At 40.2% G+C, this 17,449-nt stretch overlaps 1 protein-coding gene across 2 annotated transcripts in view; it reads left to right on the plus strand.

The window, feature by feature from the left end:
- The first annotated feature begins 1,884 nt into the window (after nt 1-1,884).
- Nucleotides 1,885-17,449, plus strand: part of ALDH1A2 (aldehyde dehydrogenase 1 family member A2) — a 97,439-nt gene continuing 81,874 nt past the window's right edge. The window contains exon 1 of one of the 2 annotated variants that reach the window (XM_007458907.1): nt 1,885-2,484. In XM_007458907.1, coding sequence (XP_007458969.1) covers nt 2,368-2,484 — 117 coding nt within the window. In that variant the 5' untranslated portion in view covers nt 1,885-2,367. The remainder of the gene's footprint in view (nt 2,485-17,449) is intronic. The other variant, XM_007458908.1, reaches the window with a different exon arrangement.

The following is a 17,449-nucleotide window of genomic DNA, read 5'->3' on the forward strand; positions in this document are numbered from 1 at the left end:
ATGTGGGATCTTCCCAGACCAGGGCTCGAACCCGTGTCCCCTGCATTGGCAGGCGGATTCTTAACCATTGCGCCACCAGGGAAGTCCCTGTGATAGTCTTTCTTGACAATATTCATTTATCAGTTTAATTTATACAGGTTTCCCTTTTCTCTTCCTCAGAATCTTTTGATGACTTGTCCTTCTCAGTGCCTCAAGAATAAAGGCCATTACAACCTTGAGGCAACTGCCTTGCCAGCCTCATCTGCTGCTCCCCCAGCACCACTGATGTCCCGTAAAAAGCATTCTCACGTCTCTGCACCTTTGCTCTTGTGGACTCTTCTTCCTATACTGTCCTTCTCTCCCTTGTTGAAGCCTGACCTTTCTTTTAAGGCCTAGCTCAAAGGTCAGCGTCCCCAGAGAGCTGGCCTCTTCCTTGATGGGGTACCCAGATCATGTTGTTGATGCTCTTTTGTAACTTTTCCCCACAGCCTCTCATAGTCAGTGATCTCCCTCTCCATGGGGAAGGGCTTAAGCTCACTAACATCCAGGGCTGTCCATCTAGTTTGTAAACAAGTCTCTAGCACCTTGCCTTGCATTGGAAGGTACAAAAATGTTTGTAGAATTGTTCCACAAGCATCACTGATTTCCCTTGCTTCCCTCTTCTCAACTAACCTTACTTTTTATCTCTCAGTTGTATCTCTAACCCTATAAGGTTTTTATCTATTTCATGAACATATACTGTTATTATTAAGGCATAATTTTTGGCCATAGTGATCCCCTGTGAATTGAAATCTTGTAACTGCCTAAGCTAAGGTTCCTAGTTTCTCAAGAAAAAACAAACCAAACCAAAACAAAAACCCAATTCACTCTGGTAAACTTGTGTAGATACTCTGGGTTCTGAGAGGCTGGAAGTTATTTCTTTTGACTTAATACTAAAATGAAACATTTAGCTCTATTTCTACTGTTGTTTAGTATCCAAGCAATGAGCATAGGGCAGTTTTAGTTAGTGAAAGTATCTAAGGCAGGATCTTTTCTGGCTGACACTTAACATCCAAAGAATCAGTAGGCCTCCGCCAGGCTTACATTGAGAGTGAGGAAGGGAAGCGACCTATAAAGGTCTTTTTATCTAGACCCCAGATTTAGCCCATGGAGCCCAAAGCCCATTCTGACATGGGGTGTCTGTGTTCTTGACGTAGACCTACATACTGACCTCTAGCGTCCCACAAACTAGAAGATCTGTTGGAGCTACAGAAACGCTTAAATTAGCGGGGGTATAAGTATGGGAGCTCAACCCCAAAGGGGCAATTACGTGAGAAGCCCAGTGTCTGGAGGGATGATAGCTGTTAGCGTGAAGAACAACAGAAAAGCAAAACTGGTGTATCCTTGTGTGTTTGGGGGCGAGGAGAGTACGGGCTGGAAAGAGGGATGCGAGAAAGACCAGAGGGGTCAATGCAACTTGCAACTCCCCAGAGCGTACCAGGACCAAGGCTCCATCCTCCCAGCGCAGCCCAGACCGCCCGGGGTGGTCCCGGCCAGCAGAGGGCAGCAGCTGGGAGGGAGAGTCCTGGCGAGGGCCGCGCGGCGTCGACAGGCTCGCGGGGATACTCATTTTGAGTGTGGGGCGACCCTATCCTGTGGCCACGGCGCGCTTCGGGCCGCGTTTCGGGAAGTGCGTGTGCGCGGGGACTGGGGTCGCTGCGGAGGGCTGGGCGCACATGCCCGGGGAAGGAGAGCGGAGGGTGTCCCGCGGGTGTCCGGGAGAGAAGGGGAGACGGGCTTCCGCGGGCGCCGGGCGGTAGGGGATCTCCGCGTCCGCTGCAGCGTCGCTCGCCCCATCCTCTGCCGGGCCCCCTCAGCGCCCCAGGCTTCTCCCGCCGACACCGCGCCCCGCTCTCCGGGCCGCGTCAGCACCGGGCCGCTCGGGAACCCCGCCAGCCCCCGCTCCGCTTCCGGGACCCGCGCCCCATATCCACCAAGGTGTGCTTTCCGCTGACACTGTCCCGGCCGGAGCGAGGCCAGTCCAGCCAGCTGAGCCCCGCGCGGCCGCGGCGCAGGTTTACGCTCCCGCCGTCGAGGACTGCGGCGGCCGCGTGGGCGTGGGCCAGTCCCCGCGGCCAGGGGGGACAGGGGTACGGCAGGCGCCCTTGACCGTGGGCCCCGAGCGTCCGAGCCGCGCTGCGCCGGCGGCGGGCTTTATGTAAATCGGGGCTGAGCCGGGGCGTCCTAGGTAGGATGGACCAGCCCCCCGCGCCTCGGCCCTCACGTCCAATAAGAAGAGCCCCAGCTTGACACCTGCCTATATACAGGCGAGCGCGCCCCTGGCTCGCGGACCGAGCGCACATCCCGCACAGCCCACGCCGCGGGCGAGCGAGACCTCGGCCCGCCTTCATGACTTCCAGTAAGATCGAGATGCCCGGCGAGGTGAAGGCCGACCCCGCCGCCCTCATGGCGTCCCTGCACCTCCTGCCGTCGCCCACGCCCAACCTCGAGATCAAGTACACCAAGGTAAGGCGCCGAGAGGGCCTGCCGTCCACGGAGACTTTCTAGAACCTTCTTTCCTCTCCATGGTCTGTTAGGGGGAGAGGGTGGCGTGACGGGGTCTGGGGCCGGGTCTCCCGGGCCAGCCTGTCGTCCCCGCGCAGCAGAGGGACAACACCCCATCCTCGGCGTTGGGGCTTCTGAAGTCCTGCTGGGATCTTGGGGCGCGTCGGAGACTCGCCCCAGCTTGCCGCGCGGCGCTGAGGGTCGCCGTCAACGGCTCCTTCCCAAACCGCATTTGTCGCTGCCTTCTGGTCGGATTCTCAGCGTCCCGACTGCTGCGGGGAAGGCGTCGGCACCGCTTCCACTCCCCAAAGGGGTAAGAAGGGTTCCCCGCCAGGTCGGCTACGCAGCCTGGCCGTCTCTTCTCGGCCACCCACCTTCAGGGGCCGCAGGGCTGCTGGCCGCGCTCGGGTCCTCGGCAGTCCGCACGGTGCGCCGCGAGCGGCTTTCGCGTAGGATCGTCCGGCACGCAGCACTCTGGCCGCCTTTGCAGATTTCATGGAAACCTGGCTGCTGAGTACAGTAGATCCGATGTCAGCATTTCATTCGAATTCTGTAGGCAGTGGCAGTTTTCCTGGAAAACTTGAGACGTCTTTAAATTCGTGCAAATTAACGGGTTCGCTTTTGAACTGAAAAAAAAAAATTACTTTTTATAATGAACTCTGACATCTCGGGTTGGCCAAGCAGGAATTTTTTGTTGCACCACAACATAAAAAGGAAATGAGTTCGCTACCTTAATGTAAATAGAATTTACTTCCCACAAATTCGACATGGAAAAAAATGCATTGATTACACACACGGTGGGGGGAGCGGTTATGTTATGGCATTGGGGTGGGAGAGAGAGAGAAACAGATGCGATTTAAAATAATGTTTCTTGGAGTTCCTTTTACAGTTGTCCTGTTTGATTTTCTATTCCTTTTAGTTGATTTCTACTACAGACATCGCCCAATCAACTTAAACACATACTGCACACACACAATATGGTTAAAGTTGTTTTACATCATGCTTATTATGAGATAAACTAAATTTTGTCCAGAAGTAAATAGTTTGGTTTTGGCTTAAGGGTTGAAAGTGAAGTTTATAAAAAAAAATCCATCAGAATATTGAAATTTTACCTGCTAAGTTTTAGGATAAAAATCAGGGTGACTTGTGTTTTGAATGCCAACTTATATGGATTTAATGTACCTGTTAGCTTTTTAGATGGTGTGACAAATTCTTGAAAGCCATTTTAAGGAGAGGTCGTTAACGGTTACAACCATTTAGGCGTTGTTTGCATAACAATGGTACCAATGTGTGGCAATTCTCCGGGTTTAGGAACAAGCAGGGAAAGCATGCAGCAAAAGAGTTTTGTTTTATGAGGGTCCCTAACCTCTTCAGGCTCTCTTTAAAGGTCTTAGGATGCAAGAGCTATGCTGGAGAGAGGACTTCAGATTTGGGAGGGTTTGATTTTGGTCTTACTTTGGATTGGATTTTCCTCACAGCCCCTGAAAGGAGTTTTAGGTATCTAGGAATTTAATTTTGAAACTCTTCCAGTTCTCTTTTTCTCTGACAACCCTCGCTCTCTTCTTTTCTCTTGTTCTCCCCCAGTAGGAAAGACAACTGATTTATAGCTAATTGAAGCCTTTAATGTGGAGTCTTTTAGCTCAGGGGAGACTTTTATCCAGTATCCACTTTCCCACTTATTACAAAAACAAACAATCAAAAATGAAATAATGGATTGTAACTTGATTCTTTAATTTGTGGGGAGGAGGCACCTTATTTTAGGCTTGGCAAACAACCCTCATAAACACTGAGTATTACTAATCTAAAGGCAAGCTCTTTTCACAAAACCTTGTAAAATCAGGTATCTGTGAACATTCCCAGCAGCTTTCCTCCTCAGCTCTTTAGTGAGACTTCTGAATTTTCTGAGACAAGCGGCGTGGGCAAGCAGCATCTTGAACAGGAAGAGCAGAAGCTGCTCTTTTGGTAGCCGAGGGTAATGGGTAATGATTTTTTTTACTTAAAAGGAAAGTAAGATTAATGGAGAGTTTTTAAAAATTCACTTATGATCAGGAAATTATATTAGTGAGTTTAAGCAGAAGAATGAACAAGGTACAGTGCACAGTGCTTTAGAGCAGTGATACCACATTCATTGGGAATTTTTAAAAGGGTAATAGCTAAAATATTATTATGCTAGCATGATTGTTGAATAACACGTAGGAAAGAAATACAATATTTGTGTCAGAAAATGGTACAAGACAAATCTAGATGGATCCTAATAATTTTTGTCTTGTTAAACAAAAACTCTTTAGTGAAGGATATATAATGACAGGACTTTAAAAATATGACTTGAGGGCCAGTATAAAGTCACTACTTTTATGTAAGTGGTGATATTTTGAGTATTTCAAGTAGCATGCATTCAGAAAACTTTGCACTTGTGATGTTGTATTTTTCTGTATTTTTCACCATTTTCTTTCTTCTTCTAGAAGTATTTTACATTTTTTATAAAAGGGGAATAGGGGAGATCATACGAAATAAAAGTTACTGCTATTGTCCATCCATTGAAAATGCTCCAAAATTAAAGTTCAATCCCCAAGAACTCTGAAAGGGCTGAACTCGTGGTTTTGTATTGACTCTCAGGCAATTACACTTAGTTTTTCAAATAAGCCTTCCTCTCTGAAGTTCCAACACCCATTTAGAACTGATCATCAATAGCAATACCATTTTTTGGAATATATCTATTTTTGTTTTCCTAATACAGCAAGCTAGACCCCAAGTTTTAAAAGTGATTGTTTTTTTAAGGAATATGTTTAAACAAAACAAAACAAAAAACTGCAGACTGCATTAGTCAAGAAAGACTGATAACTCCACCAACATCAAGTAGCGAGGGGGCCACTTTGGGGCCGGGAGAATGTGCACTCTCCTCCTTGTACCCTAAGGAGGCTGCTGAACAGTAGCATAGGAGTGTTATTATTTTTAGCTGTGCTTTTATGAATTAAAGATTTTCTGAGTTGTTCCTGTTTTATCAGTCTGGTTTTTAAATTTTTGTATATCTGAATATATTATAGGAGTACACATGTTATAAAATCAAGGCTTGCTCTTTGCTGACTGCCCCTAACTGCAGGGGAGATCTCTTCCAGATTCCCAGAAGATCTTTGAAAACTTTCCGACTTTATCCCACCCCTACCTTCTCTATTGTCTCTATCACCTTTTCTGACTCTACTAGTCCCTCCTCCCCCCCCCCACTATACACACATGCATTGTGCTGTCTCTCTGTTGATCACTTTTCAGTGAGAGTTTATGCCCATAACTAACACTAACATAAAGGGTTTTGTTTTCCTCTAGCATTTGATAGTGTGAGGAGCTAAGACATAGGGAAGAAGGGGGTTATGGAGAGCTGAGCCACTAAACTAGAAGAGGAAAAAAATAAAAGGCAATTAACTGAAAATTAGAGCTAATGTTCATTGGGTAACTACTATTTATTCTTTTATTTATTCATTTAACAACATTTTATTGAACACCTACTGTTTTCTGGGATCAATTTCAGTTCAGTTTGAAGGATTTTTAAGTGGCATCTTCCTAACGACAGTGCTTTTCGTTAAGCTGGTTGGGCTGAGGAAGCATGGGCCTCCTAGGAGCTTAAGGTCTTTTTAGAAAGATGGGATGCCAAAATTTGGTTACCAGTATGGCAGTAATTCAGTTGATCAATGTAATAATAACAATAATGATAATACTTATAATGCCACTTACATTGTGTATGGGACCTAATGGCTTACCTAGCACTTTCATATGTATCTTATTTGGTCCTTGCAAAACCTTTTGAATGAGACAGAGTAGGAAGAAGTAGGAATAATTGATAAGGAAGACCTTGGCCTTGACTTATAAAAAATTGATAAGAGCTTTCCTCACCATACACTTTGCTTTTCCTAACAGCCACATACTGTTTTTTTGAGAGAAAGAGTTTTAAATCTTTATTTTTGTATATTGTTTCTGTTGCAAACATGGAGAGAATATGAACTGGTCTACTTCTTTTAAGAAGGAGCTACGTTTTGTGACTTCTGATTCCCTGACTTTAAATTACTATATTTGCTATCTCTATGAGTTAGTGGGGGGGTTTTATAGGTCTGAGGCAAGATTCTTGCCTATACCAGGGATTATTTCTTAAAAGATGGTACAGGTTTGGTTACTTCCAAAGCTCTAATCAAGATTGTCTGCTTGATCATTAGTTGTTAATCAAATTTCGCGTTTAGTGGGGACCTCAGGTCTTCAGAACTATACTTTTTCGTAATTGGACAGCTTTTTGATGTTTGTATCATCTCCATTTAACCCAGGAAAGCTAAACAACTTCATTGTAGGATTTGAATTAGATAACTTTTCGGGGGTCCTGCCTGATGCCTTCTACTATACAGGCAGGAATCATATAGAATCATCATTTGCTGAGGTGCTTTTGTCCTTTATTTCTATAAAATGAGGAATTATAGTTTCTCTATGTAAGAGTAGAAGATTCTCCGAGGTGCGTGTTCTGTGAGGTCTGATTTCCTTGCAGCCTGGCTTAAGAGAAGCCAGGCATGCATAAGTTCTCTGTTGCATTAGACGATGATTAGCGTGATGATCAAACCATGACCAAAACAAAGATATATCAAATATCAACATAGTTCTGTCTCAAGTCTTTCTCAGTTAGATAATAAAATACAAATACTAATGTCTATTTTTATCTTGTTAGTTATCTTAGTGACAGCTTGTAGGGCTCAGCAAACTATAGACTGTTTGATTTTGTAAATAAAGCTTTATTGTAACACAGCCACACCAATTCAATTAACATATTGTCTGTAGCTGTTACTACAATGGCAGAGTCAGGTAGTTACAACAGGACTGTATGACCCACATTTCAGAAAAAGTTTATAAGCCCTTGACTTAGAAAAAAGAAAGGCTCTGAATAAAAATAGGCCTTTGTTCAAATCTAGGTCAGATTTGTACTTCTTAGCTATGTGCGCAGATAACATTTATTCACCACACAATGCCAGGTATGGTGCCAGATTCTGGAGATGCAATAGTAAGCAAGGTATGGACAGTGTCACCTCTCAGGGAGTTTCTTCACTGAGTATCAATTTCTACATCTGTCAAAATCAAGGTAATAGTAGTACCTACCTTACATGATGATGATTGTCAGGACTAGGCGAGCAGGTGTGTGAAAGTAAGTGGCATATAATGATAATCAGCTAAGGGCTAAATCCATTTCATTTTTGGGAAGTGATGAATACATTTGTTGTTTCAAATTAATGGATGCCCATTTTAAGAAAGATCAGAAATGTATGACCAATAAAGTTTTCTGAAACAGGCCATTGTTTACAATTTTAATTAAGTATAAGAGTTTAATATTCTGGGTAGCTGTGGAATCCTTATATGTTTACACTGGATTTTCATCAAATGGGATCCCTTGAAGGTTTCCCTACCAAGGACTTCTCTCTACTAAAATGTTACTAAAACAATTTCCCAGCCAGTATTTTAATAATCAAATTAGACGTCTGACACTTGTGCCAAAATTCTGCATCCATATGCCTCAGTATACCCAATTGGCTGGGCCTAAATGTCAGATGGCAAAGAGTCATTTCTGGTATTTTCAGTAGTTTGGAGAAAGATCTTGCCAAGTCATTGGTGCAAAGATCTGGGAAGTATGGCAGCACAGGAGGACATTCTCAGAAGATACCTTTTGGAAATGGGAAGGTATCTTAGTTTATGAAATTAAAAATTGAAGAGTCTTTCAGTGGGTCCTGATTGCCCAGTCTGGGGGCACTTCACCCTCCAAAAAGTAAAAGCACCCACGTAGTGACTATTTTGAAAGTCCTCCTAGCATTTCTTTAATTTCTTTGTTTGCTGTGACAGGTAATTTTAAAGCCAGTCATTTCCCCTCAAACACCAAACCAATGCAGAGAAATGATTGCCATCGTGTCACCTTGGTTAATTTTTAATTGCCTTTTCAGACATGTCTTTGGGCTTTATTCCATTTTACCTTTCAGATATATGAGATAACCCAAATTGGGAATTTCTTATCTCTGGCATTTCTCTATTGCTAGTCTGTCTCCTTGTAAGATGATGGAGTTATGTATAAATTGTTTCCCTTCAAAATCTTAATGAGTTTATTTACAGTAAGTCTCTGTTTTGTCACATGATTTGAAAACACTTCCAGCCTTTGAAAATTCCCGTTGGAATAATAATTGAGTGCTTTCACCATCTAGACTTTTGCTGGGCTCTCAACAAAACTTCCGTGGGGCTAAACATGGGGGGTTTATTGACTTTTGTAGAATGTGGTTAAAAATTAGAATGTCTGTGAGTGAACATTCTAATTTTTATTACAGAAGGAATCTTCCCTTTTACTGCAGTTCAGCTCTGTTACCTCCAGAAGTAGATACCTGCTCTATTTCCTTTCCTTACCACAATCTGACCTTTGGAGAGCCAAAGTAGCAGTTTCTTTATCCCTAGATCTCTGGAAAAATAAAACCTATTGTCCAGTTGAAGCTGGAAACACCTTATTTAGACAGAATTTAGGATATCATGGGTACCAAAACACTTTCCAATATTGATTATGAACTATAGGGGAAAAATTCAAAATAATTAAAGATTATATTTTTATACATTTTCTTATACATAATTTTAATTTGTCTAGCCTGTCTTCGGATTTCAAGTCCAATGACTCTTAGGATATTTTGCCCTGGGTCATTTCTAGGGATTTCTAAGAGATTAAGCTGAGTCAGAAAATGGTATAAGATGTATGGTTCTTCCCTCAGTAAGGATGGAGCCTTCCTCCAGGTAAGTGGATCTACCAAAGTAGTGTGAATTTAGTAAACCCACTAACAGGCAGAAATCACCTATTTCCCTCCTCCTCCAACCCCCACCATTGACACACACCAAATATATGGATTGAGGTGTGTGTAATGATGGAGGGTTTAGGGTGAAGGAAGAGGGGAAATAAGAAGACCTTGCCTGGGAAGACAAAATGATGAAATGTCTCTACAGACCTGCAGAGGATAACTTAAAGTCTTATTTCCCCAGGTGTGAAAATTGGACTCTCTCACTTAATCCTTTTTGGGAGGAAATTAGGAAATAGTATGAGACTGATTGGTTGAACATGAAACCAGTGAATTTTGCCTTACCTATATTTTAGAGTCTGATAACCAGCATACCAATATAACTTGATTTTCACAGGGAAGGTTATCTAATTGTATTATCTCGGGGTTATTTTTATCTTTAACTGCAGTCAGAGCTACCCTTTTGCTCCCCTGAATTTATTTGCTTGTTTCTTCATCTGATGTTTATTAGAGCCTCTTGTGTACAAAGCATTGTTAATCACTGTCTGGAACAAAAAGATACATAGATGTGTACCCTGTCCTGAAGAGGCTGGAGAGGATTCCTATTTGGGTGTGGGATGAGAACATGCACACAGATAACTATGGTGTATGATAGAAGATGCTAAATTCTTGACATGAATGCGCTTAAAGCGCCGTGATGATTCAGAAGGTAAAGAGATGTTTCAGCCTCAGCACAGCAACAGCACATTGTGTTGTTAGACATACTTGAGACGAAATCACATATTTCAGTCATACAGCAGAGTATAGACAATATACCAAGCATGCATACATATACCCAGATTTGTTTGTGCTTAACTGTTTGCCCTATTTGCTTCTAATCTTTTTACACTGACACTTCCCCTATGAACTTCTCCCATTCCCCTCTCTCCTCTCCTTCCTTTCTCAGAGGTATTTGGCATTTATCTTTCCCATTGGTGTATGTATTCATACATGTATATGCATTCATAAATGATATATGTTGTTTATTTATTTATTTTTACCTCATACATATTTATTGAATTAATCCATGCTTTCTTATATTGTCCATGGAGTTTATTCTGATGGATCCCATTAATAAATAAAATAACCATTTAAACAATTTGTACTTAATAATCACATATTTCCTGGCAAAATAATGAGTCCAGCTGCCAGGCAGCCTGGACTTCAAAATTGACTCTCTCACTTGCCTAACTGTGTAACCGTGGGCAAGCAAAAGTGTGCCTCACTTTTACTATCTGTAAGATAAGGAAGGTGTTGTGAAGATTAAATGATTTAATACATGTAAAGCACTTAGAAAAGTACCAGATGGTAATGCCTCAATAAGTTATTGTTATTATTACTACTAGTACAACTATCAATATTATTATTCCAGAAATAAAACACTCTTTTAAAACAATACTAAATATGCTATATTAGTCAGTTTTTCGTTGTTTTTTTTTTTAGAGTTTCTATGTGGTTTTTTTAAACATCTTTATTGGAGTATAATTGCTTTACAATGGTGTGTTAGTTTCTGCTTTAGAACAGAACGAATCAGTTATACATATACATATGTTTCCATATCTCTTCCCTCTTTCGTCTCCCTCCCTCCCACCCCCCCATCCCACCCCTCTAGGTAGTCACAAACCACTGAGCGGATCTCCCTGTGCTATGCGGCTGCTTCACACTAGCTCTATTTTACGTTTGGTAGTGTATATATGTCCATGCCACTCACTCGCTTTGTCACAGCTTACCCTTCCCCCTCCCCATATCCTCAAGTCCATTCTCTAGTAGGTCTGTGTCTTTATTCCTGTCTTACCCCTAGGTTCTTCATGACCTTTTTTTTTTTTCTTAGATTCTATATATGTATGTGTTAGCAATGATATATGTTATTGTCTCGCATGCTAAACCTTTTAATATAAATGGTACCATTTATATCTTGGCTAACTAATTCAGTACTATGCTTCATCCTGTTAGTTTAGAGAATTTAAATTATTCCTTAGCACCAGGCTTGAAAATAGCATTACTTTGTTTTTTGTTAATATTTGAACTTATTGTGTTTTAAACTCAAAGCTGGCGTTATACATTCACCTTCGTATTTGGATTTCGTAAGTTATTTGTTATGTGCATGTGTGCCTCTAATTCTAAAGAATCTACCGAAAAATGAAATTCTCCAACCTTAAAACTGAATCTAGCCCTTCTGTGGATGTTACTTATGTAATACCTAACAGATGAACGTATTCTCTGAAAGCCCTTGTTACTTGTTTGCACTACTACTAAAATGTGCAATTTTTGCCTTGTATTATATTTTTCTGTGTAATCTTCTACTCCTAAACTGTACTAGATTATAAACTTTCATTCATGTTGGTATTTTGGAAGTGTCTAGTTCAGTGTCTTACAGTGTAAATGCTTAGGGCATATTTGTTGAATGAATACTTGTTATATTTTATCATTAATAGCTACTAATAGCAATGAATTATCTTTTTATTAATACTTTATTAATTAATATATTATCCTTTCATTATTAATGCTATGGTTTCCAAAGTACTTTTCACATATGATTGCTTTTAATAATTGTGACAGCCCTATTATGTGAATATTATATTAATATCCCCATTTTGTAAGTGATACAAAATGTAAGTGATCCCCATTTTGTAAGTGATACAATCAAGCATATTAAAGTTAATTAATTTTTCCAGGATCAATAGCTATAGGTGACAATTCCAAGACTCAAATAATCCTTTTCCTTCCCTCCTCATAACAATAAGAACAAGCACAAAAACCACAACAAAGACAAAAATTTAGGATTATTAGCCTAAAGCTCTGCTAAATGTTTTACAGGATAATCCCAAAGCCAGTTCTCTGACTACAAATCCCAACCTTAAGTCCAGTTGGTATTGTAGCTATCATTAGCAACAATTTCAACCTGACATAAAGATGAGAGTGGGTGTTCAAACAAAAACAAAAAAGTTGATATAATCAACACTTTAGGTATCAATCACCTGGGTAAGGTGTGATTCTTTAGGCTATGGGAAAGAACTGTATTTTTGGATTCTCACTGGTTGGGTAGTCACACATGGCCCTTAATAACACCTGCTTGTTTGTTTTTTCAGTCAAAAAGTGCTTGTCTTTGGTATGGTTATTCAGATTCACTTGGGAGTGAGGATTAATGAGACTGTTGAAAGCAAATATATTTCATAGTCTTTCAAATCTTCCTCTCTCCCCATAGGCCATCATTTTGTGTTATTTGACTATAAATTGTGTGGGAGAGGCACTTGCCAGAAAGAGTTGGGTGGATATGTTCTATCTTGCCTTTATGAGCAACCGTTTCTCACTAAGGCTTAACTACTGTTAGATCCATCTATTACATGTAACCTCAGCGGGGATGCAGAATAGAGAAACAGTGGTCCGCAGGAATTCATGCAATAACCAAACTTTAACAGAGTTGCAGTGACAGAGGGTGGTGGTGATTGGGATGCACAATTAATGTTTCATTGTAAATGGCCCAAAAATCCTGTCTAAAGAAACTACTGTCAAGTTATTGCCTTTAAGCCAGATTTTATAATCTCCAGATTTCTGTCTTCACTTTTAGAGAGAACACATTTCTCTTTCTCCTCTACTTCCCAGTCAAACATCCCTTCTTCTCACCTTTTCCATCTCCTTTTAAATTTTTACGCACTTGTGCTTCTCTTCTCTTCTCTCAGACAGGCCCTTGATGACCCTCATTCCTTGGTTAGACTCATTTACCTGTTTTCATAAAGTGGTTAGCTGTGCCTGGGAACCTTTGTAGTCAGCTCTTCCAGCTGTTGGCCCGAATGGTCCCTAGGGAGACCAGAAGCAATGAACCTGGAATAACTACATTTGACTTCTGTGAGCCCTCTTGAGAATTTAGTAATTACTTAATGGATTGAATTGGTGACATATACTATTCCAGATAACAGCCTAGGTTGCATTAAATTAACCTTCACAAATGGGTATTTATTGGGTACTCTTAAAAGACTACATGTGTTGGCTGTAATTGCTCTTCCATGTTTCTCCATGCTGATAGGTATTTGTACTGAGTGAAAAATTTCTCAGATTAAAGCCTGGGTGGTAGTTGTAGCCATTTAGTGATGTGTGTCATTGTGTTCAGCACATTGAGCATAAATCCTGTCTTGTAAACAGCAGGGAGACTAATGAGGTTTGCCCACATTCTGGTATCATTACCAGGAATTCCAACAGAGAAAAAGAGAAGAAAGAAGGAAAAGAAGTTCTTTTCAGAGTGATTTTTGGAACTCCTGATGATCCAACTTAAGGAGAGAGATGATTGCTCAACATTAAGTATAGTCACGTATGTATAAATATGAGTATGTAAACTACATTTAGCTAAAACAGAAACCAAACATTCTGCTTTTATGAACACTGGCAAAGTCAGTGACTTAGTTCTACAGAGAGCTAATGAAGGGCTTATTTATGAGTGTCTTTAATCGTGAGGGTGTAGTGGGACGGCTATTGAAATAACGCAGCTGTTAACATGATAGCACACTTTTTGCTTTCTCAGAACTCCTTATCATTACAGCCAACTAAAATTTCACATTATTTTTTGTCTTACAATTTTTGGAGTGATTCTGCTGTTACTTTTATAGTCACAAATGACTTCTGAACAGACCAACTGTCTTGTGAGAAATCTTTCAAATGTGTTTTTTTAGGTTTATCTAAGGTCTTTATTATTACTGCTAAATAACTTGTGTGTTTGATAATGTCACATCAAGGGATTCAATTATTGCTTAATGCCTGGGCTACTTATTTTCCTGGATTCAAATTTTCATGAAAGCTGGTATCATCGCACCTTTGGCACAAAGTGTGATCCGCACATTTTTGTGTTTGAATAAATGAGTAAATGGATGAATACTAGAAAACAATATTGTCTGATCCATTTGCAGAGTTACTAATAGACAGAATGCTGGGACTAGAAAGTGAATTCCAGGGTAAAGTGTTTTGAAATAAATAGCTTTCTCTCTTTAAAGAAAGCGCATGCATATTCTCTCTCTGTCTCTCTCAAGGAAAACTCCCTTCCTCCACTCCCACTTACCCCTTCCTTTGAAATAGAAGCCCTCGGGGTACATTGTAGAGTAGTGAGCAAGGCAGTGGCCTGTGCGTTAGAAGACCTGTGTTCTGGTCCCAGTTCTGCCAGGGGTGTATGCTCATTTAGCAGTTCCTTGTACACGTAGGCACACGATCAATAGTCACTGAATTAATGAATGAACAAATTACTCGATCGCTTATTTAGTACTTCCTCGTACGCTAGGCTCTCAGGATATGAAAATGCTTTGTGATATTGGGTAACTTACTTAAATTCCTTAGACATCACTTTTATTACTTATAAAGTGATAGGATAGAACGAGTTGCTTATTTACTAACCCACCTAGTACTTATAGAAATGACTGGATTAGAAGAGTTGTAAGATTTCTTTATCCCACCCTGACTCTGCAGAACTCTTTAATTTCCTGGGTCCCAACCTGGGATCATGAGATCCGAAGGAAAATACCTAACTTGTTTGTATATCTAGTTACAGTCTTTCTGGGACCCAAAATTTTCACTCAGAACAGTGTTTTTTAAAAATATTTTCCCAAGGATGTCCTTATAATTACCAATAAGTAGTCCACAGAAATCTCTGTTAATGATTCTCCTTATGTAAATGAGTGATTAGCAGTGTCATAAAGATCCACTGGAAATAAAAATTTTTGTGTTCACTGGACACTTAAGAGTACTAGAAATTAGAGCGGTGACTCCCAAGAGAATCCCTCCTTTAAGTCTTAGGGAACATTGATTTTAATACTTGGTGATAGTGGTAGAAAGAAAAGGTTTGTTGGCACTTTTCCTCCAAACCATTTTGTCAGCTTCTTTGTCAACCTAAGCTCATGAAAACCACGGTGGGTCGGGTAAACTCTGTGGAGAGGGAACTTGTCAGAAGCTACGGCTTTTCACTTGAGTCTAATAGAGACTTAGCACTTTGCAGGTCAGTGCCACTGCTATTTGTCTCTGACCCAAGAGATCTGGAGTTCTTCACATCAAAACCACATCTTGCTGAGCAGAGATCAAACGTAGGAAGGTAAGGATTCTGCCAGTGATTTATCATGCCAAGGAGAGTGATCAGGCCATATGGGGCTGCTGCAAATGAAGTTGACATTCCGGCAGTTTCTCTTATAAGTCTCACATGTAGTTATGGCTAGTTTTTCTTGTAGAGGAATTCCGGGTCAAGTGGCAGCTTTCAGTGGCATTTCTTAGCAGGCCTTACCCCCAACATGAGGTTTACTTCAGAATCACGTCCTAGCAAGATATTTTCTTATGGTTTATGTAAATAGCAAAAAAGGATTTCTTAACCAAACATTTGAAGGTTAATTTGAGCTTTTCATTTGATGTCTCCTTTTTTTCCCTTTTCTGGGAAGGTAACTATTAAAAAACGAAAGAAAAAGAAGAAAGAAAGAAAGAAAGGAAAAGAAAAATTAAGGTGATTTGAGGTCTACAGAAAAACACTTTCTTCCTGAATATTAGATGTAACTTTAAGGTAATGAAATTGACTCTATAAGCTATGCTTAATTAGGCTCATTAGTTCATCACATTTTATTAACTCAGGGCTTTAGGAATGAATGACTACGAATATTACAATCCCATTCCTGGGGTAAGGAAGGTATCACGTAGACCTTTCTGTATATTTGTAATGGCCAAGAGCAAAGAGGAAGGATTTAATTATTTAAGTACAAAATAGGTATAATTATGTTTGAAAGTGTTTGCTAACATTTAAGTCAAGGAGAAAAATTTAATTTTGATTGAAAGAAAAAATTCAATAATCCCTCTGTTCTTTTAAATATTTATATCAACAGATACATGAAAATAGTTGTGCAACATAAAATTCAGCTTGTTGTTTGTTTACTGTCACAAGGAAATGTTTAATCTCCTGTGGAGAAATCACTCATTTATTGGTTCAAAGGCCTCTTCAACCTTAGGATATGCACTGGGGTGTTTCAGCCCCTCTTTGCACAGGATATTTGCTTTGTAACATCAATGAAAGATGATATTGGCCTTTAAATGTAGTAGTTCGTGACATTAACTTCTAATTCAACTGAAGATATCAGTTGTCCCTTTTGTGTTTTACGTTTTCTTAATGAGAAAAATTACTATAAATGGAATGGGCTTCGGTAGTTAGAACGGGGTCTCATCCAGTAGTCAAAATTCACTTGATTTCCTGAGGTGTCAGTATATCTGTTTATTAACTGGGAATTATTATTCTGACTGATGAAGTACTCCAAATCTGCAGGAAGCAAGTTTAAATATAGTAATAAAATAGACTTGCTCCCAGTTTTCATCCTTGGCATCCTTGGAGTGCGTACAACATCCGCGAAAACCTGGTAGGGTTGCCAGGTAAAATATAGGGTGCCTAGTTAAATTTGAATTTTAGGTAAATAATGAATACTTTTTAAATATAAGTATGCCCCATGATTTGCCAGTGATTTAGGACATACTTATTCTGAAATTTAATTAGTTGTTTTTCTGAAATTCATATTTAACTGGGCATCCTGTATTCTTACTTGCTAAAACTGGCAACCCTAAACTGTTACACACATGGTTTGTGATTTTTATCTGTGACCAGCAAATAAACATCATTTTAATGGAAAATTAATTGGCAATAAAATCAAAGACCAAAGGAATCCTTTAAAATTGTTGCACTTGAATAATGAAAAGGCATGTGGTAGAAAGATTTTTTTTTTAACCCTATCAGTACTAGTAAATAAATAGGGCAACTAGGCCCATTGTAAGACAGCTTAATCTCCTAAATGAATTGCCCCAACCTTTTAATTCAAAATCATACAAACAAAAACATTGAGATAAGCTGGGTGCTTTTTCAAATGGGGACCCCTGTGGCTTTGAAAATAAACACTTCAGTCTCCTCCCCCCCACCAACACCCACACCCACACTCACTAGCCTTTCTGATGTCTTCCATTTGCAAATGAACAGGCTGAATTCTGAGAAAGAAGACTAATTAAACCTAGGAAAGATAATAGGCAAAGGAACATTTGTTTCCAAGCAGAAGTCAAAAAGAAATCAGGTCGCATTCTGCTTTCTCAAGACTGACAGGAGGGCCTTAAAG

The sequence above is a fragment of the Lipotes vexillifer genome, unplaced genomic scaffold (genome assembly GCF_000442215.2).
Source record: "Lipotes vexillifer unplaced genomic scaffold, Lipotes_vexillifer_v1.1 scaffold102, whole genome shotgun sequence".
NCBI classification, from domain to species: Eukaryota; Metazoa; Chordata; class Mammalia; order Artiodactyla; family Lipotidae; genus Lipotes; species Lipotes vexillifer.